Source organism: Triticum aestivum, unplaced genomic scaffold (genome assembly GCF_018294505.1).
Source record: "Triticum aestivum cultivar Chinese Spring unplaced genomic scaffold, IWGSC CS RefSeq v2.1 scaffold97429, whole genome shotgun sequence".
NCBI lineage: Eukaryota > Viridiplantae > Streptophyta > Magnoliopsida > Poales > Poaceae > Triticum > Triticum aestivum.
In genome coordinates this window covers 1-1,744 of record NW_025258987.1, presented here as the reverse complement: position 1 = coordinate 1,744, position 1,744 = coordinate 1, and the positions used below count along the sequence as shown (strand labels likewise).

At 51.5% G+C, this 1,744-nt stretch overlaps 1 protein-coding gene across 1 annotated transcript; it reads left to right on the top strand.

Annotated features, from left to right (window-relative positions):
* Nucleotides 1–6: 6 nt before the first annotated feature.
* On the top strand, nucleotides 7–1,655 carry LOC123177694 (methyl-CpG-binding domain-containing protein 4-like). Its single transcript, XM_044591291.1, has 2 exons — nucleotides 7–269; nucleotides 1,010–1,655. Exon 2 carries the CDS (start codon nucleotides 1,072–1,074, stop codon nucleotides 1,429–1,431), a length of 360 nt encoding a protein of 119 aa, XP_044447226.1. The 5' UTR covers nucleotides 7–269; nucleotides 1,010–1,071; the 3' UTR covers nucleotides 1,432–1,655.
* Nucleotides 1,656–1,744: the final 89 nt, after the last annotated feature.

Genomic DNA, 1,744 nt, shown 5'->3' with positions numbered 1-1,744 from the left:
AGCGCCGCCACACCCTCCACCCTCTCCCTCCCATGTCGCCACCCAAGGTGATCGCCGGGCCAGCCTGTGTGGTTGGCGATGAAGGTCGTGGTGAGATTTTTGCTGATTCGTTCCCTGGCAAAGGACCTTGGACGCCAAGGCGGCGGCCTCGGACGGCACGGAAGCGTTCGTCAGATGTGCTAGCCGGCTTCCTCGGCTACACGGGTGGAGAAGATTTGGCTGATTGTGGTCGCAACCCAGATTCCCCACCTTCTGCTCCAGATCTAAAGGTTAGGCTCATCTCCTCCTCAACTCATTCCCCCACTGGCCTTGTCTGCTTTGCGGCCTTGATCGCTGGATCTGGTTCTAGTGGGGGCTGGTGGTGTAGGCTCGATTCCGGGGAAACCCTTGTTTGGTTCTCCGGTCATGGTGTGTGTGTGTGTGTGTGTGTGTGTGCATCCGCGCGCGTGTGTGTGTTGATTTTCTTCCTAGAGGTGCCACTTAGGTTTCTCCTCTCGATCCTGACCCGGATTCCTAGCGAAAGCCCGAAATCTGTCTCCGGTTGGGCGGAGACGGCGCCTTGTGGTTGTGACCTCCTTGGACTGCCCATGGGCCTCTGGTTCTTTGGGAGAGTTGTGATGTGGTTGGTGGGTGCTCCTTGGTTCTGAGTCCGAACATTAGTTTTTCTGTGGAGATTGGAAGTTCCAGCAAGTGTTGATTCTTCTTTGGATTGGTGTTCTTCGGTGGAAAGGTGTGTGGTTGTGACTCGCCGGCTCCGCACCTCCGAGCCGGGGCAGAAGGGGATAGGGTTTCCCTTCCTGTTGACATCAACACAATGAGCATCATATATTTGGACCAATATTTATAAATTTTCACCAAGGCTTTCCACCGAAGAGCGTCATAGATAATTCTTCTGATGTCCTAACCATGTACATTCAATTTGGTACTTCATATAATCTGTTTGTCTTACCTGATACAACCAACTACTAGTACATGTGCCACCTTAAACTAATTTTTGATGATTTCACAGACTAAGAAAGGTTTGGAGGACTCCATCGGCATGCACACGGTCCAATGCTACAAATGTGAGAAATGGCGCAAGATCCCAACGAAAAAGGAGTTCGAGACGATCCGCGAGAGCTAGAGGACATTCCGTTCGACAGCAGCTGCATCTGGGTCATGGATAAGGCAGGCATCCCGTGCCCGCCACCTGTGACGGAGCGGCTGGTGATCATGCGGCGTGACCTGTCCAAGATGGACACCTACTACTTGCTGCCCAACGGGAAGCGCGTGCGGTCCGGCGGCGACGTGGAGAAGTTCCTCCAGGAGAACCCGGAGTATAGGGTGAACCTGCCGGCATCAAAGTTCTCCTTCGCCATGCCCAAGACCGTTCCGGCGACTGTGGTAGAGAGCTCACTACGGAGGGTTGCCAAGGCCGAGGGAAAAGTTTGAGGAGATGGACGTGTTCAGATTCTGATTACCGCTACCATCTAAGCGGCAGCGGCAGCGGCCGCAACTAGGTACTATGGAAGTATGAACTTTATGGATGCCTCTGTGTCATGCATGGTGCTTAATAATGTGATAGTTCTACATCACAATGTTTTATCCTTGTTTTTTTTGAGTGTGGGTTGTTAATCACTCTCATGTTCTGAATAAAACTGTTCACCTTCATTATACATGCCCGTGTATCTTCCAACTATGATGGCATATGGATAAAGATGCCCCATGAAAAAAAGTAGGCAGGGCCATATACAATGATTTTTTT